This window comes from Sinocyclocheilus anshuiensis, unplaced genomic scaffold (assembly GCF_001515605.1).
Source record: "Sinocyclocheilus anshuiensis isolate Anshui unplaced genomic scaffold, SAMN03320099.WGS_v1.1 scaffold131, whole genome shotgun sequence".
NCBI lineage: Eukaryota > Metazoa > Chordata > Actinopteri > Cypriniformes > Cyprinidae > Sinocyclocheilus > Sinocyclocheilus anshuiensis.
This window is the reverse complement of record NW_015548193.1, coordinates 504,283-531,301: the sequence shown is the minus strand read 5'-3', so window position 1 is coordinate 531,301 and position 27,019 is coordinate 504,283. Positions and strand designations below refer to the sequence as shown.

Here is a 27,019-nt window from a genome sequence, read left to right as displayed (position 1 = left end):
ATATATATATATATATATATACACCCTACTTAAGACAGGAAAAGTTCAAGTGACTGACATATAAAGCAACCATGTAGTTTGGGCAGTAGTCTAAAATCAAATGATACCAAGACTAGACTAGCAAACCAAGAATGGAATAAAATGTTCTCAAGGAATTACTATTGAACTTCGGGACACAAAAGCTGGTCATGTCTTGCAAAACTTCTGCAGTACGATAGCAGAGCATTATTAACTCTTCTATATAAGTGCTCAAAGTTTGCTTCATGGCAGAATGGTAAAAACCTGTGCTCCTCAACTCGCTGTTAGCCTTAGCTTTAAATTCAGAATGAAATAATGCTGCATACTTAACTTATATAATTTTTTAGTCCACATCAACTGCCTCCATTTGAGTGCAATGCTCACATCTCAACCAATGACCAAGACCCTACTGCTAATTTTTTTCTTTTTGATAGTGTAACCCAAAGCCTGGGTTTATCAGCATGGCTTTATTCCACACCACAATAAATTACAACTACCCTTCAAATACTTGGAGGAACTCAAGGTAATAAGAGGCAGTGATATGGTATAGTACAGTGACTCATGTGATCCAAATGTGGCTAAATCAGGGGATCCAAGTGAAGACTTGAGGAGGCTGTTGAGGAGGTGGTGTGAGTAGGCCCAGGAATCCAGGAGGAGGTGAAAGTAATAGCGGAGGAGGCATTAGCCTACAAAAAGGTGGAAAATAAAGCAACAGGGAGATTGGATAAGATGGGAGAATGGGGTTGAGATGAAAATGACTTGGGCTGAGCAGTGGGAAGCCAAGCCACACCTCATAAAATTTCCAATCCAGGAAGCATGATGTGCTTCCAATCCCATCAGATCTGCATGTGGCAAAGTAAAGTGACCAACATGGAATCATTCAGCCCTGGCCGGGGCACATCCTTACCTGATAGGTACAGAAGGAGACATGACCAGGTCCTGAAACATTTGCTGAAGCAGTCAGTACAAGAGTTGGGTGGGCAAAAGATCCTGACCCACCGCCTAGAAGCAGCCAACCCCTGAAAAAGGAACATCTGAAGGTTTATTGACTTCTGCAAGGAATTGGCAGTTGCTGGTGGATCTCAAACAGCAACTGATCTTCCCTCAAGATGTTGCAGCCACTACCCTGCAATCGGGCATTTTCCTTCTGTCCGAATCAACTAAACAGGTGGGATTGTCAGCAGGCTGGATGGAAAACTAAGTGTCTCTCTGGGAGGTGGGACATTATCACTAGTCAGAGCCTTCAGCAATATGGGTATTGCAGGTGAGAGGAGGAGGAGAGACGACTGCAGTACCACCGAAGTGGCAGAGAGGGCATCAAGATGGCTGTCTTAAAAGGGAAGAGCCATGGAGTCAAAAATAGTTAGCCATTTAGGGTCACCTTGAGCAAGGTGTATGATATTGCAAGACTTGAAACATCCGGGGATTTCAGGAACATCACTGAAGATATGTCCAGGAGCATCAGTAGATGTATGCACACAATGTTTCAATTGGATGTCTTTCACAATACAAAAGAACCGTAGCTACCTCAGTTTCTGCAACTTTAAATTGACAATTTTGACATGCTCTTGCAATTTTTGTGTATAGCTTGCATTGTTTTTCAACAATTTACACCCAGTTATTATATACAATCTTGGATGAACTAAGGTTTCCAAGTTCAGGAGAACTGTTGGCTCACCACAGTTGGCTTCATCAGCGCCATCTTGACAGTCCCTAATCCCATTGCAGATGAAGGCTTCAGGAATACAGTGATTGTCCCATTCACAGCGCATGCTACAGCTCCTTGAGGGTTTCCAGCATCCTGCTTCATCAGACTTATCCAGACACTGAGGAGTCCCATCACACACCTGATTCATTTCAATACACCTCCCTCCAGAAGTGCACTGGAACTGCCCTGCGGTGGAGGAACAAGGACACAGTGAGGTCAGTACTTGGATATAATGGCTAAAATGTTGATATGAAGGTTTGAGAGTACTGGGATTTCACTAACCAGGTTGGCACTGACGACCACAGCCCTGTTCATCCGACCCATCTTTACAGTGCATCTCTCCATCACACACATGACTGTGCAGGACACACTCACGTCCATCTTTACAGGGTTTAGAGCCCACACGACACTTTAATAGCGCTGTGGTTGAGGTTCTAGCCGCCATGTAACAAGCCACCTCATCAGAGCCGTCAATGCAGTGAGAGCGGCCGTCACACACCAGATACCCATCAATATACTTCCTTCTGTCCTTACACAGGAAGTCACCTGGCACAGCATTACAGATGTCCATGCTTAGCATTTTCTTTGGAAAAACTTTATTTACATTGAAGATCAAGTGAAAATTTACCAGGTTTTGAACAAGTGTCTACGCACGAAACTTCATCAGAACCATCCGGACAGTCTATCTTCCCATCGCACAGCTGAATCTGGGAAATGCACAATGATGTTCCTGGACACATCATCGATGGACTTCTACAGACTGGAGGCGGAGGCTGCAAACCTGACTTGCCATTGTTCAGTGTCACCAAATTAATATCCACTCTTTTAATCTCAGCTGTGAACATAAGGAGATCAGGCATGTTTTAATAAAGGTTAAACACAAACAACAAATAAGACTGTTACTCATTCCACATGCAAAGGTTATGCAATTGGTTGGCCAATCATAACAGAGATCATAAAGGTCCTAAAGGTGTAGTAGCAAAAAAGGAGTTACAATTCTTTTGACAAGAAACACAGAAGAAACATTATTAGTGGAGCTCAAAGGAATAAATTAACAGTCATTTTCTGATGTTAGAACACTTTCACCCATCCCAGCTTTATAAGGAACAGTAAAGTAAAGCATTTGGAGATTAATTGTCCACATGAGTGAACAGATGACTCAACCAGTGGTGACAGTTTGGGTTGGAGTTGTTTGTCTACTCAATGAAAAGTGGAATTTTTGGGAAACCCATTTGTAAACACAGCTTTGGGAAACTCGTTTGCGATTCCGTTTGGTGATGCTAGTGATTAGTTCACAGACTGCGAGAAAAAATAAAAATGGACTTAACATGATAAAACCTGCATCTTTTCAAAACTCACAGCAGTTGGCTTCATCAGTGGCGTCCACACAGTCTTTCTCTCCATCACAGAGGAAGCTCTCTGGGATGCAGCGAGTTTTATTATCACACTGATGTTTGCATTCGTGCGAGCGACTGAAACAGTCCAGTTCATCAGAGCGGTCCTGACACTGAGGTGTGCCGTCACACACCTGCTTTCTGTCGATACACAACCTCCCATGAGTGCACTGGAACTGATCTACGAGAAAATATTATTAGTTACACACGTCTCGTGTTACATAAGACCGTTAGGGATCAGATACATGAGTTTTACCTGCTTTACACTGATATTCACAGTCCTGTTCATCCGATCCATCTTTACAGTCCATCTCTCCATCACACACATGACTGTACAGCACACACTCACGCCCGTCCTTACAGAGTTTAGAGCCCAAACGACACTTCAGTGGAAGTGAGATGGTTTCAGGAGCCATGGTGGGACATCCCATCTCATCTGACCCGTCAGCACAGTGAGAGCGGCCGTCACACACCAGATCCCTCTCCACACACTTACTTCATTCTTTACACAGGAAGTCATCTAAGGAAACAGTGTTGTCTTTCAACCAAGATTTTCCAGAGTCTAATGACCTATGCACATCAAGTCAGACATAAAACTAAAAAGCAAAAGCAAAAAATAAAAAAAACAAAAAAAACACACAAAAAAGAAAAATCTAATCAAAGCAAAACAGGTCTATACTTACACGTTAAGGTAAAAATATTGTAAGCTGAATTTTTAAAACATTAAAATACTCCAGGTGGAACATAAATATGATTAAGCAAATTAGCATCATAACTTTGTTTGTCTGTCATTTTTCAGTGTTTTTTTAACACTGTATAACAGGTCTCAAGCATTTAGAAAACTTCAAAGGAAAGTCATACAGGATTCAAACAACATGAGGGTCAGTAAAGGACTTTTAGTAAAGGAATTTTGGGTGAAAAATGCCTAGCATAAAGCATACATGGCTTTGCACACATGTGCAAACATGAGGCCTCATCAGATCCATCCGGACAGTCTCTCTTCCCATTACAGCGCTGAGATCGGCTGATACACACGGCTGATCCTCGACAAGAGACTTGGGGACTTTTGCAAGTCACCTCAGTAGGACGCACATCTTCGGTTGTTGTATCTAAAGTGCATACAAAACAAAAAATAAATAACTGTGGCATAAAGACACAAAATCAAACCCAGAAGAACATTACAAACCTTGTTGGACTTCCCTAAGGGCAACAGATAAGCTAACAACTCCATTCTCTACCGCCACCCCTGAGACGCGAGCTCCATCTTTGCGATTCCACACTGTCAGGATGTTATTGAACAAAGTCACCATGTAGGGTTCATAAGCAGCCATGATGGAGCCAGGAACGACCCAGTCTTTACCAGCCGAGTACCTTCTCATCTTCAGTAGACTCATAACCTGCAAGTCTGAAGCAAACGACATCACATTCAGCTGAAGTAAATGCAAACCTGTAAACGGTTCAGTGACAAAGAAAAGACACTCACAAGACTCCATGTTCCAAAGGAAGCCATTCGCTTTACGGTCAAACACAATGGTTTTGACTCCATTCTCCTCAAAGCTGAAGATAGCCTTTGCATTTCCACCAATCAGACCCAGTTTCATTCTCATGATCTGACCTCCCTCTAGCCAGTACAGCTTTCCACTCAGCCAGTCCACAAAGAGGTCTAGGATTGCAGTTCTGGCTTGATACAGCAGTCTGGAGATACTCTGGTCAAGGGGGCCAATGGTAGAAACGCCAATAGAAAGTTCATCACAGGCCAGCCAATACAGATTCCCAGTCCTCTGGTCAACTCTGACGATGCAGGCTTGAGTAAGGGACACAAGGCAAGTCGGAATTAGTTACTTTGAGCTGGAATAAATATAGCGGAGATGTTTAGTAGGAGTCTCCGTCTACTATAATGGCCAAGTACATTAAGTATTAAAAACAAAACTATCCACAATGCACCGAATCAACATGTAAACTCAAATCAAACACCAAGCCAGAAACTGATTTCACCAAATATTGGCCGATCCCTTGCATTCAAGAGTATGTTTTACGAGAAAATATTTCAGCCTTTCTACTTCAAAATTTCATGTTTAATTCAATGTGTTACTAGCTGATTCGAAGTAATTAATTGTGAAATTTACTAGCAATTTCTGTTTTTTCTATTTTTTTTTTAGTGTGGACAGTGACATTTTGACTTCACAAAATCAAACATGAATAGCAAGAGGCATCAGTGCTCATGTACTTGTGTAGAGTATGTTTCAAGGCTCTAGTGGAAACAGTAACAACATACCAGGTTTTAAAGTCAGGATGTACTCGGACAAGTCCTGAGACTGTATGTTAGTCTTTACGTGGCCCGTCCCATTAGACCAAACCACACATCCTCTCCGCCAGTACATGTCAAAGGACTGAATGTCTTCATTTGAAGTAAAGAGTTCAGTTTTCACAGGAGTCTTTCCTGCAAACTCCAAACTGTATATGGCTGTGGCTGTTGCATAGGCGATCTTAAAATCTGACAATGAGAAGAGATGAAAATATCATCAAGAGGCAGCTCGTCTTTAACTAAAATGCTAAATATTAGATGTTAAACAACATACTTTCACAAGATCCCCAAGACATGGGCAGCGCTCCCTCAGGACACAGACAACTGAATCCAGCAGCACTTTTCTTGGAGGGCAAACACAGCTGGCAGCCTGAGTTCTTACATGGAGCAAAACCTACATCCAAAAACACAAAGCTTGGAGCCAATGATGTGGTGTAACCACCATTAAGAATTCAGAAATAAGGTGTGTTCACAAAAATTAATTCACCTTGGGGTTGCTGAAGCACATGGTAGATGTTCAAGAGAGGAAGCGAGGCTTTTAATATGAAACCATTTTGTGAGTCAGCAGGCACATTTTGAGAAGCCTGCCAGAGTTTTTTCTCATCGGCCCAGTAAAACCAGCCGTTAAACACGGCCAGGGTCTGAGCAGGACGTCCTTGAAAGAAATCCCAGAAGGTGTGCCGTCCAGTGCCGTCCGTCCTGATGCTCTCAATTGACTGGAATTTCAATTTAAAGAACTCAACATGAACACACAATCAATAAATCTGACAACAAAATTTGTTTATTTTTTTCCCCCAAACGTATCGCACCACTTTGTAAACACTGATCCAATACAGCCGGCGCGCTGCCACATCCAATGTAAGACTTCTCGGGAGCTGTGCAGTAATGAAAACCAGTGTTGTCCGATTCAAACAGTCCATTTCTGCCCTCTCAATGGTTAGCTCTTCAGTCGTTCCTTTATTAATCCAAAATATGAAACTACAAAAGGAAAAAAGGCAGATATAACTGTGCTTCTCAAACCTGTACTAATACAGTAAAAAGCAGTTTGTACCTCTCAGTTGGACTGAGGACTATATCACTCGGGTCCATTTCTTTGGACATGACCGTGCCTATAGCACTGCCATCAGCTGCACCGGTGTAGATGGCTTTCTGGGTAACACTCGTCCAGTACAGTTGTCCAGTAAGCCAGTCGATGGCTAGACTGTGCAAACCAGACTGCCCTAATAAGTGATGAATAAACACACATATGGTTTCAGTGGAGGCCAACATATTTTAGGCGGTTTTGCATGGATTTAGTGCTCAACTAGCCTGAATAAAGAATTGTGCTCCGCCGTTTAAAAGCCTTGTAGATATTCCCATCTGTATCAGCCCAGTAGATGAGGTTTCTTTGGATATCGTAGGTCATGGCTATAGGGTCACTCTCACTTGTAAAGAGCGGCTCATAGATTCTGGTCTTCACATTCACTAACCCAATCAGCCCCTTCCTGGTGGTCAAAATCTTCGTCACGGCTCCTTGCAAAAACAGTTTGATGTTAGTGCTTCCAGTGTATACTTGTTATTAGGGTTGCAAAAAGGTGGACAATTTCCAGTAAATTTCTGAAACATTCCAGAAATTTTGGAAACTTTCCAGGATTTTTTGGAACATTCCAGGGATTTTTGGAAAGTTTCCTGGAAATTTACCGGAAATTTTCCACCCCTTTGCAACCCTACTTGTCATTAATTGTAAAATCTAAAAAAAATGTCAAGTTACCTTGAGCTTCACAAGAGCCATTGCCAAGAGCTTTGAAACCATTCTGGCACAGACAGCGAAAAGACCCGGGTGTATTTGTGCACAAGTGCAAACAAGGTCCAAAAGACTGGGCACACTCATTGACATCTGAAATAATATCATCAACTCAAACTGAAAACAACATTGCACTGTATTTGTGTACAGCCAATTACTTATGTTAAAATGGATTACTACTGGTATCAAGTGGAAGATGATACTAAGTTTGACGATACTAAGGGTATGTTTGGAATTAATAGTGTATAGACTATACCGTATCACTTAAATTATTATTATTATGCAACAGTATGCCAAATGCAATGATGAACATTCAAAACAATATAGTACAGTATAGGGGTTTTCAATCTTTTTATGTCAAAGACCCCCAAACATTATGATCCTCTTACAAGGGACACAATTTCTGAAATATAAAGGCAACTATATATTTCCATGTACAGTATAAAGAGATTTATAAAGTGAGAGAAAAAATGAAGTATGATATGATCATTTTTCAAAGTAAAACTGGCTTTTATATATTGTCAGATGTTGTTGTGCATAGGCCAAAGTAAATTATTTAAATATTTTCTGGAAAACACATACAGTAATTTGCATCAAGTTGACAGTGCAGCTTTTGTCCAACTTAAAAAAAAAAAAAAAGTTTGGTTAGTCAATTTCATAAAACACTTTTTGCAAAACACAACACACAATTCTCAATGTAACACACAAAAATCTAACAGGAAGTATCTTGATTTCCTTTTTCAAACACAACCAATCAAAATGCCACACTAACTCCTCACATGTGCAAACACTCATTGCTTTACTTGACACCAAGCAATCATGGCTTTAGAATAGGTCTATAAATACACATATTGGTGGATGGATTTCTTTTCTTTTGTACTGTGTAATACTGTATTCACAACCGTTTACAGTAAAAAATTAAAAAAAAAAAAAAAAAAAAGTTTGGTTAGGTTTCATTTGTTGATCAAGTTATGTGTAAACTGTCTTGACCTTTGGCTCAATCAAGGAAGTCAAGAAAGAGGTGTTTAGAACATTTAGTTGTGGGACACAATATTCCAGGCAGAATTATCCAGTACTGTTGCACATCCAGAGAACAGCATACATGCTGCATATTGCAGAAATGATATGACTAGTGTGGTAGTTTGCTATTCCAAATATAGCCGGCTTAGAGGCAAAAGTGCACACATACCTTCACAATCAAGTCCATTTGCAGAAACAGTCATTCCAGTGGGACAAGTGCACAAAGCTCCCCAAAGCTGGTCAATGCAAGTATGGCTACAGCCGCCATTCCCATTAAGACAACTTTTACCTAGGTGACATGGAAAGGTGAAACATAACATTTTCTAAAGGGGGGAAAAAACTAAAATAACTCAAAAACACTAAATAAATAAATGTTCAACATTAAAAATTAATACTGAGGGTCTTTATGTACCACATGTAAGAGGCTCATCTCTCTTATCTGAGCTTTGAGCAACTCCATCACACCTCTGTCTCGGGGTTAGACACGTGCCGTCAGCACAGCGGATGTTCATCTTCCCACAGGAACCTAATAAAACACAATCAGGCAAATATTTAACATGACTCTCAGAGACCATGAATAAAAAGGTCAATATGATATTCTAAACATCATCAGAAATACTGTGTAAATGTACAGGGTGTCGAATCGATGAATGTTTTGTGTAAATCGGCTTCTGCAATGGATGCTTAAAGTATATTTGAGAATATGTGAGGGTAACCGGTCACATGGTTTCCACCTCCAAATTTAATTTAATTTTTTAAAACTTCGTTTAGGTCATATATACAATTTACATGTTTTTTAGCGTCAACTAGGAGACTTCCAAGAGTTCAAAGAGCTTGCTATACATGGAACCAGGACAATAAAAGCATTTACATGCACAATCATAGAGCAATGTGAACCCAAAAATGTATATTACCCCATGATTTACTCACCTTCAAGCCATCTTAGGTGTATATGACTTTCTTCTTTCAGACGAATCCAATCGGAGTTGTATTAACAAATATCCTGGCTCTTCCAAGCTTTATAATGGCTGGTGGTTGAGATTTTGAAGCCCAGTAAAGTGCATCCATCCATCATAAAAAGTGCTCCACGCGACTCAGGGGGAATCGATGCATTTGTGTAAGAAAAATACCATTTAAAACTTTTTTTTTTAACAACTGCCATTATAAAGCTTGGAAGAGTCAGGACATTTTTTAATACAACTCCGATTGTATTCGTCTTAAAGAAGAAAGTCATATACACCTAAGATGGCTTGAGGGTGAGTAAATCATGGGGTAGCTTTCATTTTTGGGTGAACTATCCCTTTAATACATTTAAATACATTTATCTGAATCCTTCCCATTTCGTATTTATGAATAGGTTGGCCCTGTATCACTCATGTTAGGGCATGAATAATTAGAGGTTGTCTCTTCTTGCATTTATTTTAACCAAATGGTCCCACTAAAAGTCAGTTAAAGCCACAGGTTGATAATGCACTGACATTCATACATTGTTTAATGAGGGTTTAGCACTTCTAGAGCATCTCACCACAGGTTTCTTCATCGGAGTTGTCCCCGCAGTCGTTGACGTCATTGCAGAGAAGATTTTGTGGTATGCAAATGTTGTTCTTGCACTTCCGGTCTCCTGACAGACACCCTAAACGCCAGCTGCAGTCCCACTCATCTGAAGCATCGGGACACTGGGGCCGGCCGTCACAAACACCCGACCCAATCACACACCCGGAGCCATCCGCACACTCCACATCTCCAGGCTGACATACTAATGGCATAGAAAGACGCTTGTTTATTTGTGTCCTCCTTCCATGGAATCAGCCAGATGCAATCTAATTAATTCAACAAGCGAGCATAAAGACTACATACTGCACTCCATCACATCAGATCCATCCTGGCAGTCACTGACACCGTCACAGCGCCATCTGTGCGACACACACACTCCATCATCACACTGCCACTGATTTCTGCCGCAGCCTCCGTCAACACCTGAAACATCATTCACAGCTGCCACTCACTTTAAATGCTCTTGACACACATGGATTATGATGACTCAATACTTTATACAATCTGGATGTTTTTTGTAGGTCAAATGAAAACGTGAAAAAAAAAAAAATCATCACACAAACGTCTAAGAAAGTAAAAATGATATAAAAACATTTGTTTCAAAGATTTTAATTATTTGTGGCCGATTATATAGTTTTCTTCCTGCAATTGTGAAAGACATAAATGCTCTATATTTAATGATTCATTGCTGAATTTTGAATTGAGTGAAAACAGTCATGACAGAAGAGACATTTCCAAAGCACTGAAAGGCAAGGTCTTTATGAATGTACGAAAACTGAACACATGCTGACCTTGAACAACGAAATTTAAAACAATTACAATTCAGCAAAAAAAAAAAAAAAAAAAAAAATATATATATATATATATAAAAATACATATATAATGTAACATACAACATGTAACAATTTTAAAATACAGTAAAAAAACGTAATATTGTGAAATATTATGACAATTTAAAATAACTGTTTTCTATGTGAATATATTACAAAATGCAATTTATTGCTGTGATGGAAAGCTGAATCCTCAGCATCATTCCTCCAGTCTTCAGTGTCACATGAGCCTTCAGAAATAATTATAATATGCTGATCTGATGCTCAAGACACATTTATGATTATCATCAATGTTGAAAACTGTTGTGCTGAATAATATTTTTGTGGAAACCTTGATTATTTTTATCAGTTTTTAAATACAATTTTAAATACAAAAGAACAGCATTTTTTCTTTTTAAATAGAAATGGTTTTGTAACAATATAAAAGTCTATAGCAGGGGTCACCAAACTCGGTCCTGGAGGGCCTGCAGAGTTTAGCTCGGACCCTAATTAAACCTGAACCAGCTAATCAAGTTCTTACTATACTAGAAACTTCAAGGCAAGTGTGTTGAGTCAAGCTGGAGCTAAACTCTGCAGGACACCCCTGGACTATACTGTCACTTTTGATTATTTGATGCTGATTAAAACAGAAATATCACTGGATCAAATTTCTGAATGATTCATTATAATTGACACTAATTTTCAGAAATTAATCAAACTCTGAAGAGTCATTATTGCTACTGAAACATCATGTCCCAACGAAGGGTAGTGCACTCTAAAAATGCTGGGTTAAATATAACCCAGCCCCAACCGCTGGGTCAAAACAACCCCACCGCTGGGTCAAAACAACCCAACCGCTGGGTCAAAACAACCCCACCGCTGGGTCAAAACAACCCAACATGTTTACTTGATATTAATCCTATACTACACCAAAAATATGATATTAGAATTTTAGCTTAAAGGGCAGAATTTATAAAATAGTCTTCTTTAAGAGGGCGTTTCAAACCAACATACGAAACCAATCACACACATTTGTGAAACTGGACTTTCCGCTCAAAACTCAGATGTAGCTTTGTGACAACTAGCCCCGGTTTCTCCTTTATTCATTATTATTACGGTTATTATTTTTTCAAGAATCGGAGGGATCTTTGAGGAGCATAAACATCACCGTCCTACCGCTCCTATAAAAGCGAGAGGCAAGAGAATTACCTGCCAGTAACGCAAACACCGCCGCGCAGCAGATACAACGCCGCAGGTCCATCACACACCTGCACCTGTTCGAGCCACGCGCGTGCGGGCGGACCAATCACAATCCTTTATTAGATCCCGCTGCGCGAGACCTGCGCGACCGTGACGTCATGCAATCCTTCGTTAATATAGTAAGTACATAACAAACAGATCTCATACCTGTTCTTTTTTCTGTTTAGGTTTTTTTTCATTATTATTTTTATTTAGTTATTTATTTATTTTTACCTGTATTATTATTTATATAATACTGTATATTTTCTATTTCTTTTTTGCAGTTTATATTTGTTCAGTACCTTTATATTATATGTTGGAAATCAATAAAAAACAAAAAACAAAAAAAAAAAAGTATATAACAAACGTTTTTTGAAATAACTCACAAACGCCGAATTTATTTGATCCAAACATACAGTAAAGACAGGAGGCCTAATATTGTGAAATATTATTACATTATTATTATATATTTTAAATTACTGCTTTCTATTTAAAATATAATTTATTCCTGTGATGTAAAGCTGAATTTTCAGCTTCAGAAATCATTCTAATATGCTGATTTGATGCTCCGTTATTATCAGTTATTATTGGGGCTCAATTATTAATAAAGGTCTATTGTTGAAACGTTTTTGCTGCTTAATATTTTTGTGGAAACTGCGATACATTTTTATTGTAAACATTCTTTGATAAATAGAAAGTTCAAAAGAACAGCATTTATTTGTGTTTTGTAATATTATGTTTTGCTGTCAATGTTAAATAATTGAATGCTTCATTGCTGAATAAAATAATTCATTTGCTTTTTATTTTTATGTATGCATAAACAAAATATTTATTATTGTGCACATTATTGTGACACACCACCATTGAAGATTTCAATATTAACATAAAAGTGGTCAAAATTATTTTTCTTTGGATGCAAACTAGATTTCAAGATTATGCAAAAGACATTGACATAAAGATTAACGACTGCAATAGTTTTACAAATAGTTTAGTTTAAAAACTTGCACATTAAAAAAAAAACACTATTCTTAATATAAAATGGCTGACATTGTCATAAAATTTCCACACAATATTTGTATTTAATTAAATAAATAATATTTAATTCATAGTAAATAAGTATTTTTTTAACACTGTGAGCAACATTAGCAGAGTTTTTCCTCTGTCTCAAATGCTTTTTTCCCTGATTTATCTATAAAAACATAATATTAACATCATGTATAACACATGTGTATGTCTATTTCATAAACAGCAAAACAGAGAAGAATTAAATATATAAGTAGCGTACTGTACACGTCCACTGGTTATAGCAGTGCTCGATTAATTGACGGACAGTGGCGACATCTAGTGATTTGAGCTGGTACTGCTTCACCTGCTTCATGTTATTCCTGGAATAATGCGACCTGGGCTTTGTTTTCATCATCAAATTCATCACATATCACATTAATTCACCATCTACAGAAATACATTTAGTACAAACCATGACATAATTTATCGCTACACTCTTTTGCCTATTTCTCGACGTAACAGCGAACATAATCTTACTGTTGAGGGCACAACAACACATTTCTGTGTGCACGCTTAATATTTCTTCTAGGTGTTTTATTACTGCACAAGAGCACAGGTGGTTGACACCACAAGCTTATGGGATGTTATTTTTTAAGTGCTGAATGGCGGATGAACACACACGCATCACAATCTCATAGTAATGTTATTTAGAGGCAGTAACTCGCTCTCAATTTCCCCACCCCGTTCACTTAGAGTCTATTATGAAGTCAATAGATGGACAGCGACATTGACAAACCACTGCCTCCTACCAGAACCTAAACAACACTGATTAGAAGACGCAATCTGATTAGCCGGCTATTGTTTGCATATTCAATTTTCTTCTTCTTCTGGTGTTTTATGGCGGCTTGGCAAACCAGCGAAAGAGGTGCATTACCGCCACCTACTGATCTGGGAACAGAAAGAAAGAACAAAAATAAACAAAAAAACACCTAGATTCTATCTACTGCTCCTGTGTTTTTCAGGTATTTAAACATATTTTCTTGCACTCTTGATTGCCTCGACCCGTTTCCTAACAATACTTTTAAAGAAATATTATTAAATCATACTTAATGATAATTCTGATAAGTGCTTTATCATCTCATAGCATATGTCATCCTTGCCTGGAGAAGTATGCTTGACCCCTGCAAGCACTCATATTCAATTTTGAACAAGATCGACAGTTTTATTAGCCAATCGGCGAGAAGAGCATTCTTGACGGACTTCTCGTTTATCCAATAGAGAGCTAGGAGGCGGGGCTTATGCAGAGCGCGTATCGCGTTGCGTGCATTAAGTTAGGTTGCGCGCGCTGGAGGCCGTCGTCTGCTGCTGTAATTCGGCTACAGCGGGAAGGAAAATATTGTTTAGAATCGACTTTTCCCCACTCACGAATAATCCGTTTCGCTCGGATTTTACGCTGCTCCTTCCTTACAGAGAAAGCGTCTCGCTAAAAGGGTGAGTTGACGGGTAAGCGAAAAGATAACGGCTCGAAAACACGTCTGAAAGCTGTTTATTTTTCTGTCAAAGAAAGTAGCGCAGGCTGCTAGCGGTTTACACAAAATCAATGCTCACACAAGCTCACACACCGCGCATAAGCAGCCAGATCTCGGCTTTTCGCTCGTGCGCAGATGAAAGAGTTTATAATGCAGCGATTAGCGTAAATGTATTGATCCTGGGGTTTGTTATATTGTAGGCAGACCGGGACAGAGAGTCGATTAGCGGCCCATGCAGCCATAACGAGCCCGTGATACACCATCAGACCGCTGGAGAAGGTAACAATGCGTTTATTAATCATTTTAAGCTTACAGACGAGATGATGATGGCTCGGCTTGATTTATATGCATGATTAGAACGGTACCTGCAGATGGTGATGTTTGTTTTGCCCATTTAGTTAATGAAATATCAAATGTTTTTGCCGTGGCGTTTGTTGACACATACATGTACAAGGATACTGGGATATAAGTCACACCTGCCTCATTGGCATCTGTGTATTTTTCATCTCAGTCTCTGGCTGTGTGTCAGAACTTCGAGAGCTGCCTACCTAGACAGCATTCTTGGGCATCCAAGTCGCGTTGATAAATGCTGCTGACCCGAACGCCCCAATCGAACATTCCGACACGCCAATTACCGGCGAACATTGTTGTTCTCTTTGAACCTTTCAGAAACCCATGTGGTGCTTAAATTCTATGAACGTTCCAAATGTTCCAAAACCTCAGATGTCCGGAAACGCTGAGGGTGTTCCAGAATCCAGATGCGTTTGGGTTTGGATTTGAACGTTCCATTCTGGTCTATGACGCCACGAAACCTTAAACGTTCCAATACACCCCCCTCACCCACTCAAAATGATCATACTGTACATTATTGTTTCTCCTCTATGCCCCGCCTTTCTGAAACGAAAAATTTTTACAAAGCTCATCATTCTGAAAAAGCGAGGTGTGCTCTGATTGGCCAGCTATCCAGTGCGTTGTGATTGGCCGAATACCTCAAGCATGTGACGGAAATGTTACGCCCCTCACCATACTGTTGATGCCGTGTCCGGCCGGAGCGATGATTCAAAAACATTAAAACCCATTATAAACGAGGCATTCGTTGCATCCAGTGGGGACATTGTGATGATGCCCTGTCAGGCCGGAGCGCGGAGACAAAAACATTAAAACCCATTATAAACGAGGCATTCGTTGCATCCAGTGGGGACATGATTACGGATTATAATGACTTATATTTTTACTTATAAAAATAATGACTTATTTTTACGCGTTGCGTTGCATCGCGCCGCGTAGACATAAAACCATGTCTGCATTTGTGATCGGAGAAATGCTTAACCACTGATTTCTAGTCGTGTCCATTTTTGGAAGGCCAAACAAAGTAGTTTCGCTTTCACAACGAAACAACATCACACACCGCGGCCTAGAATGAGGAATGGCGGGAGGGTTAGAGTGAGCAGAGGCGCGGCCGGCGATTTCGACGAAGGAGCATCCGGAAGGACACGTGACGACCCCGGGCTGGACTCCGCTTTGTCCACGGTGAAAGCCGATCCGGTGATCCACAGCGCGAAGTTGAAGTATTTCCTCAGCAACCAGCACGGATCAGCTCTAGGCATGACGAAGCGGATATCGTCCTCTTTTGGAAGACCAAACAAAGTAGTTTCGCTTTCACAACGAAACACACAGCGCCTTCACGACATGTCGGCGGCGGCAACAATACTACAGCGAGAATAAAAGTTACGCCTTCTTTCTTTGTGTGAACATTTGGGCGGAGTTATGCAAATATTCCCACATAGTGACGTAGACAGGTGGGGGCGTGTTAGACGAGCCGTTTTAGGTAGGTGTGGTTGACTCTTAACTTTTATAAAGAATATCTCTTTGGATTTGAGACTTTAGTCTTTGCAACTTTACAGATCTTCTTTATGCCCCAAGAGCTTGTAACACTCCAAAGAGAAAGGAAAACTTGAAAACGCATCATATGACCCCTTTAAAATCAGATATTGCAATATTGAATGGTTACACTTTCTACACATAAACGCAGAACTTGTTCAGATCGTTCAGCATATAAAAGACAAATTAGATGTTTTTTGTCATTGTTACATTTGGCTTAGACTGGTTAGAAACTCTAAAAAAAAAAAAAAAAAACTGAGCTCATTAAATCTTTTCTCATGTCATCATCCATCTGTATAGTTGTTGATTTGACCGTTAACATCTTTTGCGCTGTTATGAGAAAAATGTATTGATGTCATAGCGCTGCCAAACATCTTTATTTTATCTTCCTCTTCAGTGAATTTGTTGAAGCAGCATTTCTAGGTATTTACAACAATCTTTTCTCATGGCCCATCATTTCCTTTATGAAAACTGGCACTCAGAGTAAGGGTATGTTGTAAGCCTAACCAAAATGATCAAGATGTATTACTTCCACTTTCCTAAGTTCACAACCTAGCAATATTCGCCTGGTTTCTCTACATAGGATTTGTTGCTATGTGGAACCACTTTTTAAATTAAATTATAAAACCTTATGGCCTTCTGCAGTATTATCTTTTTCTTCTGTATAAAATTGTAGTTTCAAAGAAATCTCTCGTTTGGTGAATAGGGTTGAGTCACTATCAAAAGCTGAGAGACCAATACCAGAGAATCAGTTCTTGGTAAAACAAGAAGAGCAAATTATATTGAACACTCTCCTTTATTTAAAGCTGACATCTGATTTCTGATCCGCTGTTGTCACCAAAACAAATTGCAAAAATAAGGATGTTTTAAAACTTGTTTCCCAAAGACTCACTCATCTATCACTGGTCAACAAACAGTTATTCCTGAATCAAACTAAAAGCATTTGTTACGCTAATTTGCCTATGCCAGGCCACTAGAAATGGTGTCTTTATCTCTGCATATTTAACTAAAATAAGAGAAAGTATTTAAACTACTGTTCAAAAGTTTGGGGTCAGTATGATTTTAATTTTAATTTTTTGTATTATTTCTTGAAAGAAATTAATACTTTTATTCATCAAAGATGCATTAAATTAATCAAATGTGAATGTAAAGAGGTTAGTAATGTTAAAAAATATTTTCATTTTAAACTAATTCTGTTCCTTTGAACTTTTTATTCAAAGGAAAGGAAACTTTATAAAATGCAACTGTTTCCATAAAAATATTAAGCAAGACAACTGTTTTCAACGTTGATAATAATCAGAAATGTTTTTAAATCAGCATATCAGAATGATTTCTGAAGGATCCATGTGACACTGGAGACTGGAGTAATGATGCTGAAAATTCAGCTATGATCACAGGAATAAATTACATTTTACAATATATTCACATTTAAAACAAATATTTTCAACTGTAATTAATATTTTACAATATTTCTGTTATACTGAAAAATTATGAATTATAATCCCAAACTTTTGAATGGTAGTGTATATAAAAACAAATTGAAATTGGGAAAAAAAAAATGACTGCACGACAAATCGCATGCAATTGTCATTGAATTGTTGATTCATCTGCGATTATGAACGTGATATTGCGTAGCTTGTTAGTGAACTACGGCTCTGTGTAGTAAATGCTGCTCCATCTGAAAGCATGTGCTGGAGATTTACTACTAATCACAGGAGCAGCTTTACTGACGAGATGCACATGACAATCGCATGCGATTTATCATGCAGCCCTAATATATATGTACATACAGTTGAATTAAAATTAGTCAAAAAACAGGATGGAGGTTTTTATTCTTATCCCTGAAGTTTGTGTTTTACGGAGTCTGTTCTTGATTTCTGCTTCTCTCCACTCAGGAAACTCCTCGCCCCCCTTTCCTCTCCTGTTTCCTAAGCTTCTCTGTCCCCTGCCCCTCATAGTCAGCCCAGAGACCCTCTTCCTAAAGGCCAGTTAGGAACGTTGGGTCTGTTCCTCCCCATTCTCCCAGCCTCCATCTGTCTCTCTAACTCCACCTGCCCAGTAAGGGGCTGACCGCTTATTGGACACCCCAGAAACATGTCCTCCATCTTGCCTTTCACTCCACCCGTGGTGAAGCGTCTGCTGGGCTGGAAGAAGTCGGCCAGCGGTTCGAGCGGAGCGGGAGGGGGCGGAGAGCAGAACAGCCAGGAGGAGAAATGGTGCGAGAAGGCCGTCAAAAGCCTGGTGAAGAAGCTGAAGAAGACGGGCCAGCTGGATGAGCTGGAGAAAGCCATCACCACACAGAACTGCAACACCAAGTGTGTCACCATTCCCAGGTACGCCAACCCGAAAAGCTGACCGCATTCCTGCTTTAAGGACAATGTCATCTTAAATTTGTCAATTTAACACGAAATCGAAAACATAAGGGAAAGAATGAAAATTGTTTTTTACTCATCCTCTTGTTGTTCAAGAAATCAGGTGAAAAATCAGGTGAATTGTTACAGTTTGCTTAAGAATTAGTGGTCGACCGATGTATCGCCAATGCTGCCAATTTGACATTTAATTATCAGCATCGGCCAATATTTATTTTTTCTGTTTGACTGATATTTCGGAAGCAGTACTTTTATTTTGACACTTCTGTGAATGCCAGCTCCTGATAGCATGGCGCTCCTGCTCCTGTCCTGACGCTCATTGTGTGGTGTATGTGAAATTAACACTAACTTGTCTTTATTTGAAAAAATGTTTTCCAGTGCGCACAAACCAGATTACAGAGTGCACTGTTGTTAAGTGTTGACTTTCTTTTTATTCATATTTTTAACAATTTCTTTGTGAAAAATACTATAATAGAATTGCAGAATCAACCTTGTTATTCATGTTTTCCCCCCATTTTTAAATAATTTAATTTAGAAAGTAGCAGTGTTGGGGATAGTTACTTTTAAAAGTAATGCATTACAATGTTGCGTTACTCCATGAAAAAGTAACTAATTGTGTTACTTTTTATGGAAAGTAATGCATTGCGTTACTTTTTGTCACATGGGCTGGGCTGCTTATTTGTTTTAACTAACAAAAAACACCAAAAGTTATATTTTTGGCAACTGTAAAGACCCTTTCCCACCAAAAGTGAAATGAATAAGCCTCAGGCTGAAGGAAGTGCCTCTGCACCTCACTCCAGATTTCTCTCAACACGGGGACAGGAGAGCTGTTAGTGAATAAATTGGAAAACAAAGTAACTTATTTGAAAAAGTAACTCCGATATTTAGTTGGAAATTTAAAAGTAATGAGTTACTTTATTAGTTACTTGAATAAAGTAATCCGATTACGTAGCTCGCGTTACTTGTAATGCATTACCCCCAACACTGGTAGGTAGTATGGAAGGTAAATAAATTTAATTTCAGCAATTGTTATGCATGTTTTTTTGCTTTAATTTTTAAAAATGTATTTTACTTTATATTGTGTATTCTAAAATGTCAGCATCGGCTATCAAAAAATCCATAATCGGTCGACTCCTAGTAAGAATAGCATAAGTTTGGAACAACATGAGGGCGAGTAAATATTGACTCCCTTTAAGATGAACTTTTTGTTCATTTGAGTCTTCATCTAATTATAAAGCAAGTCCTCTAATGAATCAGAAAGGCTTTTATTTAATTTTAGAAGTGACCTTAGCCGTATCATTGCGTATGTTGCCTTGTGAGTGAAGGTGAAGGCATGATGCCGAGTTGCGTCTACCGTTGTGAAATATCAGCATTGCCCCCCTTTATTTCTTCAAGTGATTTCTGCTCCATCTGTCTCGACTTGAGTTAAGGTCATTCTGTGCAACTCCACATCACCTCCATTCTGAGCTTACAGAGGCTTCTCATGCTGTATGAATGTCTGCGATATCAACCATCAGGCTGCTTTTATTCCATTTCTCATGACAAATGGTGGAATATCAGCGCTGCTACTTTAGGGAAATGCTCGGAGTAGAGGATGATGGAGGGCGGGTCGTGTGCCCGAGCCACAACATATCAATAGTTTGAAACCAATAGGTTATAGATACACAAGGTTTGGGTGATATGTCTAATACATTCTGTTTTTCAGCCTTTTGGTGATATAATGCTCTGAAATGGCTTTAAAGCATTTTTAAGTTTATAAAAGAATTGATGTACAGTGAAAGCTTGTAAAAAAAAAAACCCAAAAAAAACAAGCTTTACATTTAAATTTTTTCTAGGAATATCATATATTTTTTTCATTCTAATAATGATTGAGCTTAACGTATTGAACCTGATATTTTTGGTAACTTTATAAGGACCCGTTTATTAAGATTAGTTAACTACATTTGTTAACATGAACTAACAATGAAAAATCGTTTGAAAGCGTTTGTTAATCTTAATTAATATTAGCATACAACTTTTGATTTTAGTAAATGTTGAAATTAACATTATGTACCTAAGCTGACATGAACTAACAAAAAAGGTTGTATTTTTATTGAAGATTAATAAATATTCTAACTAATAAATTGCTTATTGTTAGTTCATTTTATTCAATGTATTAACTAAGATTAACTAATGGCACCATATTGTAAAGTGTTACCATATTTTTTTAATTTTTAACTTTATTTATTAATTTGACCTGAACTGATTTTAAACTTTAGACTTTTAAATGCCAATGTAAAACAAAAATCTATAAAATAATCTAAAGCTTTTCATTAGATGAATTTGAGAATTGTAATCTACGGTGGCCGAGAGAGCTCAACGCGCTGCAAATGAATGCAAATAGAAAAACACCTGCAAATTAAGAAAACATCTTCATCAATTTGACAACACATGCGCTGCCAATTCTCACAACACAAACAAACGCGCTGCAAATACAAAACAAACAAACAAAAACAGTAACGCACTGCAAATTCTCACAACACAAACAAACGCGCTGCAAATAACATCTTCATCAATTTGACCAGTAACGCACTGCAAATTCTCACAACACAAACAAACGCGCTGCAAATACAAAACAAAAAAACAAAAACCGAAATAGTTTCTTTGTTTGTGTTGCGAGTATTTGCAGCGTGTTTCTGTATTTGTTTGTGTTGTGAGAATTGGCAGCACGTGTGTTGTCAAATTGATGATGTTTTCTTAATTTGCAGCTGTTTTTTTTCTATTTGCAGCGCGTTGAGCTCTCTCGACCACCGTAGTAATCAGTTATGTACCAATTAAACAATAAGTGATAACAGAAATCGGAATCATGTATTTTGAGATTCCAGTTAAAAATTTGCGTTGCAGTGCAAAATAATCTTTAAGAACCACAATTGGTCAAAGTGCAAAAATCATTGTGCTATGTAAAATGTTTTTTTTTTTTGTTTTTTTTATTTTTTTTTATTAATTTAATAACACCAACATAATCACACACGTCAATATTTGCAAATATTCTATATATCATCCATTCCTAAGATACACCACAGTTTTTTTTTTTTTTTTTTTTTTTTTTTTTTTTTTTTTTTTTTTTTTTTTTTTTTTTTTTTTTTTTTTTTTTTATTAATTTAATAACACCAACATAATCACACACGTCAATATTTGCAAATATTCTATATATCATCCATTCCTAAGATACACCACAGCTGATTTTAAGATTTAGATCGTCATCTAGCAGTAATGTCGAGGTCTAGAACAGGTTCTCATTCTTTAACATCTAATACGCAGTTTAATTTTGGTGTGAGCTGCTAAACAAACTTGAAAAGGGCATAATCGCATTTCCTGGGCTGATTTAGTTGAAAGGTGTTGTTGAAATGGATAATGCGAGCTTGTTGTAATGGCAAACGGGCATTATCCTTTGTCCTAGAAAGATTTATTTCCATTGAGTTGTTTTTGAATCAGTTTTAACATCTCAAATCCACTGAATCGTTGTAAGTGTATAATTTAACAAAAGCTGGCCACAATGCATATCTTCCTCCACTGTTGAAAAGTTGTGCAATGGTTATTGTGAAAATGCTGTGCGACTTGGCACTGTGCCTACATGCTTGATCAGGTTCACTTAGCAAAACCTCTTGGAGTGAATAGCCTACAGTAAATACAGGTTAAAATGACCTCCATCCAGTTGAAAATGGTAGAAGTGAACATTAAATGTCTGCCAGCTATGGACTTAGACGTAGAACTCAGGTCAGACCTTCAGAAAAGTCATCCAGAGTGCTTTGTCTTCCCTTGAGAGTGGATTTAAAGGGTGGGAAACTTTGCTTGCAACATGTGTTTTCTGCTGCTAATCTGTTCTCTAACCTTGGAGGCTTGTGTGAATGGCTGGATCAGTCATTGTATTCGTCGGTTGTCATGTTTGGTAATGGCAATGTCAAAAGCTTCCCCGACTGTCCTCTCCAGCCTCCTCACATACCTGTGAACTAAAAGCCTCGGCTAGACTATTCTTGGGTGTTTTCAATTTGACTGTTTGTTGTTTATAATAGGGCAGAATAGCTTGTAAATTAAACGAAGATTGATTTCAGATTTATGCTGCAAATCATGTCCAGTCAGACATCAGAATGAAACTTTTCTCCAGTGTTTTATTTGCCTTGAGTGAATTGTATACCATAATTTGGCAAGGGAAGTTGTGTAGAAGTGGTCATATTTATGAAATGAGCAGATGTAAATGCCATTGCAACGTCTAAATCGTTTGATGCCAGCTTCTCTTAAAGGGAGATTCCGTCTAAAAAAGTAAATTGTCATGTCTTTTTTAAAACTGTATGATATTTTGAGAATTAAAAAAAAAATTTTTTTTTTTTACATAAAATAGAAGTCAGTGGGCACCAATGGTGTTTGGTTGCCAATGTTTGCCAAAGCTTCTTGATGACTGCAATTCATTTTCATATTTGGGTGGAGTATCTTAACATTTAAACATTTAAATACATTCCACAGATTTTTGACCAATTTTAAATACAATTTAGTTTAGTATGCACAAATCTTGCTACGGTTTCTTGCCTAATTCGCAATTTTTGCTCTTCATTTTGTTGTACTAGAGCTGAATGGAGTCCTGTCTTTGTCGGGGAATGAATCAGAGATAAATATGAAATTGCCCTGAACCCCAAGACAAAAATGGTTTAAACGCATCATGTTTTTTACGAAACCGCATATCTGCTGTATTGTAACTATAGTGACTGGAGTTTGCACAAGCAGAGAATTGAATAATTTATCATGTGCTTTTAAAATGCAATGTAGGGACTTTTAGGCCAGTTTTTGTGGCAAAGTCATAATTAAACCACCCTGTTGCCCTCCCTTAGGGATATTTATCCAGTAATTGGACATCGTCGGTTCAATCAGCTCTGTATAATCTTGAATGAAAATCAGGCGGTGCATTGTTCACTTCTTCTTTATAGTGCTCGGGAAATCAATCTTGAAATCTTCCAATCAGATGCAGCTGTATGCTGTGGGTCTAATTTGCTCAAAACGAACGCTGTCAGTGGATTCCCACATACGCACATCCAGAACTAAACCATATAAGCGAGCGTTACATTTTAGCTGATGTCTAGTCCTTTTCATTACTTGTTACGTTAGTCTTGTTTAAAGGGAAAACAAACCCGTATTGTCTCGACCTGACTTCCTATCAGTACAGGTCTTTTGTGTAGAAGTGCTGATAGTTTATCTGTAAGATGCCTTCAGTGAGTGTGAGAATGTGAAGAGGGTTTCTCATGAGGACAGAGCCGACTGGAGCTGTGGGTTTTTTCAACTCTATTGATTGTAATCTGAAGACTCCGTTGTCTGTCTGGCTTTCCATACTATAATTAAGACCCAGCTTTCATTTAGATTCATAAATTGTTAGTTGAGGCAAAAATGTCCCTCTACCAGTGTTTTCTTTATAAAAGCTCAGACCTGAATCCCAGATCAGAATTTATTTGAAATGCTTGTTATTATATTTATGAAATGCTATGAATTAGCCTCTGTATTATGGGAAATAACAAAAATGCAAATCAATACTACTGAAATTAAGTAGAAGAGACTATCAGGTTAGCCATTTAAATTAAAAAATACCAATTTTATGAGTAGGGAAATCATTTTACTATGTAAATTTATAAAGCATTTCAAAAGTTCAGTTGTCTTTCATGGAATTAAGATGTTGGTCATTTGGCATGTGTTCAGATGGCAGCCTGAAACAGGACACTCATTGACTGTTCATTTGCAGAAATCATCCAGAGATTTGACAGACGTATGGTTTCCTTTGTGACGCCTCTGTTTTAATCTGGCCTGAGGTCCGTTTTGAAACTCGGCCCATGCACCTGCTAAACCTTTTCTAGGGCTGCACGATTATGACAAAAATCATAATTGTCGATTATTCCCTTGAAATTGTAATTGCGATTATTAATTACGATTATCACAATTTACATTGAATTATTTTTATACCATTGTTTGATGCAACTGCATGCCGCATTTTTATATGAAAATAAACAAGCTGAAAACACTCTAACTGAAAAACCTTTAGTGCTTTTCTATAGTATTAAGCCTCAAATGTCAAATATACATCGGATTCGTTTCTTCTTTAAATTATAAAAAAGTACAAATATGAATGGTATTATAATGTTATGCTAAAACTAAAGTTTAAATAATGGGGAAAACCTTTAAGATAACATGTAGAAAGAAAAAAACGCATCTTAAGCACGCAGAATAACATAAGTGGACTTTGAACGATTAATTACCGCTTTGAACGATTACGTAATTGTGGCATTCATAATTGTAATCGCGATTAGAAATTTGATTAATTGTGCAGCCCTAACCTTTTCATTTTATTTTAAAACTAATTCTTTGTCTTCATTAGCTAGTCACCTGGTACTCGAAGGCAGCGCTGCTTTAAAATAAACGCTTTTTTGTTTTTATCTGGAGTATAGCTGGAGTGAGGGTAGACGGTGGCCAGCAGATGGACTCTCAGTGGTTTAGTGGGGATGGGGTCTCCACACAACAGGATACAGGGGTTAATCCCCTCCAAAAGTGTGTCATCTGTCTGGGACATGGACGCCCAATCATGCTGGTGTGGGATTCAGCTCTATCAACTTTGGGTACTTTAAATGGCTGATATGAGCATCCGTCTTGTGCATATGATGGACTAATGGAGATTAATTGTAATAATAATTGAATAAACCATTGCATTTTGGGCGCAGGCATTTGTAAAAATATTGTATTTTGTTACATTCATTAATATTTTCACTAAAACTGTCTCATATTGATTGGATTCCTTCTAATGGTTCATAATAGGTTTGTGAATGATCATTATCATGCTTTATTGCACCGCTGTTGATATCACACAGTGATCATCCATCTGCTCTATTGTTAATTTGAGGGTTAAAGGAACCCTACACTATTTTTGAAAATAGACTCATTTTCCAACTCTCCTAGAGTTAAACAGTTGAGTTTTACCGTTTTCAAATCCATTCAGCCGATCTCCGGGTCTGGCGGTAGCACTTTTAGCTGTAGCTTAGCATAGATCATTGAATCTGATTAGACCATTAGCATCTCGCTCAAAAATGAGCAAAGAGTTTCGATATTTTTCCTACTTAAAACTTGACTCTTCTGTAGTTACATCGTGTACTAAGACTGACAGAAAATGAAAAGTTACGATTGATATTGTAGATGTAGTTGTGCATGCTAACTCTTACTTGACGTTAATCTTTAAAACACTACTTTAATAAAGTTGTTAGGTCTTACTGAATACAGTTTTAGTGTTTTATTTAATCTATTTTGGAAAAAAAAAATAGAATTTAGTGGTTATCAGCCATAAAATATATCGGTCAGAATTTTAATATTGGTTCAGTACTAACAAAGGTAATTATCCTTAATCCCCATGTCGACCATGGCGAGGCCTGTTCTGAGTGGAACCTGTCCTGTTAAACCGCTGTATGGTCTTGGCCACCATGCTGCAAAGGTTAAATTATACATAGGCCTAAATACTAGGGCTGCACGATATATCGGAATTATCGAAATATCGCAAATGTAAATATCGCAATATGCATATCGTAAGGGCGTGCGATATCTGAATCATTTTAATAATAGGCTACTTAAATCAAAACGTTGGAAAAGGTCAAAGTTTTAGTTCGACGCATATAGCAGGGAATTGCTTGACATTAAAAAAAGAGTTTAGTGCAATAAGTTGCAGAAAACAACTCTTTGCCGTCTCGTCTTGCTGTCTGACTCACACCTGAAGCGCGCGCACAAGCCGCATCTCCCGCAGCGTATCTTCAGTTCTGCTGCACACAAGCGTGCGCGCGCGCACACAGAGAGACGCGTTTCAGACGGCGCGCGAACACCGAGTTGATTCGTCTTCGCATCTCCTCATGTTTGAACAGACACATACACACATAATTATGTCAATAGTACCCGTCTCGACGATCATTCTCGTAAACGCAGTCGGGAACATACACACAGAATTATGTCAATAGTACCCGTCTCGACGATCATTCTCATAAACGCAGTCGGTTATGTTTTAAATGAATGTAAACCGCTGAGAAAGAAATCGTATGTGTATCATTATACTGGATCCGTGCAGTCGGATTTAAAGGGACAGCAGCCTATAAATACGTGCCGCTGAATATGTCACTAATGTTAATCAAACAACAAAACTGCTATAACAAAGATTAATCTAAATTTAATTCATACAATGAACACTATGCAGTGTTATTTTACACTTAATTATTACATTTCTGTACCTGAATACTACTGTTTATATTATCTATGCTTGTAAATTGTATATTTCTTTTTTTTTTCTTTCTTTTTTTTTTTTTACTGACTTTCTCAGACTATAGTTTTTGCTGTGGTATATGAAGAAGTACTTAAAGTGT

At 38.1% G+C, this 27,019-nt stretch overlaps 1 protein-coding gene and 1 pseudogene across 4 annotated transcripts in view; one reads left to right on the top strand and one right to left on the bottom strand.

Annotated features, from left to right (window-relative positions):
• LOC107653124 (low-density lipoprotein receptor-related protein 1B-like) overlaps positions 1-11,866 on the bottom strand; it is a 34,195-nt pseudogene extending 22,329 nt beyond the window's left edge.
• Positions 11,867-14,157: 2,291 nt separating this feature from the next.
• The window catches only part of LOC107653131 (mothers against decapentaplegic homolog 2), a 30,173-nt gene continuing 17,311 nt past the window's right edge, over positions 14,158-27,019 (top strand). Inside the window, exons 1-3 of one of the 4 annotated variants that reach the window (XM_016439765.1) lie at positions 14,158-14,326; positions 14,565-14,643; positions 18,141-18,578. In XM_016439765.1, the coding sequence (XP_016295251.1) occupies positions 18,340-18,578 (239 nt within the window). In that variant the 5' untranslated portion in view covers positions 14,158-14,326; positions 14,565-14,643; positions 18,141-18,339. Of the gene's footprint in view, positions 14,339-14,564; positions 14,644-18,140; positions 18,579-27,019 lie in introns of all 4 variants that reach the window. The other 3 variants (XM_016439767.1, XM_016439766.1, XM_016439768.1) reach the window with 3 other exon arrangements.